The sequence below is a fragment of the Pygoscelis adeliae genome, unplaced genomic scaffold, assembly GCF_000699105.1.
Source record: "Pygoscelis adeliae isolate BGI_AS28 unplaced genomic scaffold, ASM69910v1 Scaffold75, whole genome shotgun sequence".
Taxonomy (NCBI): Eukaryota; Metazoa; Chordata; class Aves; order Sphenisciformes; family Spheniscidae; genus Pygoscelis; species Pygoscelis adeliae.
In genome coordinates this window covers 5,030,836-5,031,853 of record NW_008824772.1, presented here as the reverse complement: position 1 = coordinate 5,031,853, position 1,018 = coordinate 5,030,836, and the positions used below count along the sequence as shown (strand labels likewise).

Below are 1,018 nucleotides of genomic sequence, written 5' to 3'. Positions count from 1 at the left end.
GCCCCTGCCGCAGGGAGGGGGCCTGGTGGTGGTGTGGGTGCAGTCACAGCTCTGCTTTCTCCCTCCTGCCACCCACGCTCTCCCTGGACAGGTCGTTATCTGTGGGGACCCGCAAGGAGAAGACACGAAAGAGATGCTGCGCTGTTTCCACTAAGTCTTCAGCCCAAACAAGGTAGAGGTGCCAGCCCTGCCTGCCTGCCCTGCCAGCCCTCCCCTGGCCCCTGCGCAGCCGCTCCCCGCCAGCTGCCGTCACACTCTCTGCTGCCGCCTGCGTTGCTGGTGCCTTCATCCTTTCTCCCAGTGCGGCTGTAGCGTCCACCCTCCTCCTCCTCTGCCCTGCCTCCCTTCTGTGAAGCATCCTGTCTTTCCCATATTCATAAGCGCAGCCGGCAGGGCCGCGGCTGAGCCCCTGCACCCCTTTCCCTGGCACAGAGTGCCGGCAGCCCAGTGAGCGGCTGCAGAAGCGGCTGCTGTCGCTGCTGGCTGTTTACTCAGCTCTCAGCCTGAGCCCAGCGTCCCCAGCGCTGCCCTCCCAAGGGAAAAACCTTTCGTTCCGGTGCGGATGTGTCATGCCCGGTGTGGATGCGTCACGCCCGGTGCAGATCCAGCCAGTGTCTGGGTCACCTTCTGCCTGGAGCCACCCTCGCATCCTTGGGAAGCGGCAAGGCCATACCTCGCTCCAGCTGTGGGTACCTCTGGCTGGGAGGGGCTGGCTTTTCCCGAAAGCTTTACCCCCAGCTGTGCTGTCGCTGTGCGCTGGGGTCACTGCCTCGCTCTTCTTGTCTGCGGTCCCCTCTCAGAGATGCGTCACTCGGTGCATCCCACGGAGGGGCCGTGCTGCCGTGGGGACGGAACTGTTTGCTGCCCGCGGAGCTGGCAGGGAAGGGCAGCGCGGCAGCTGGCGCCCGTCACGTTCGGCAAACAGCGTCCCTGCCCCGGGGACGGATGGCTCACGCCTTGGCAAGGCTGTCGAGCCGAGGGAAGCGGGGCTGGGCTGTGGGGCAGGGGGGTCAGCATT

General features: G+C 65.8%; 1 protein-coding gene across 1 annotated transcript in view; it reads left to right on the top strand.

The window, feature by feature from the left end:
- Window positions 1-1,018, top strand: part of SPATA20 (spermatogenesis associated 20) — a 10,826-nt gene that overhangs the window by 5,931 nt on the left and 3,877 nt on the right. Inside the window, 1 exon segment of the mRNA XM_009323738.1 lies at window positions 88-172. Within this exon segment, the coding sequence (XP_009322013.1) occupies window positions 88-172 (85 nt within the window).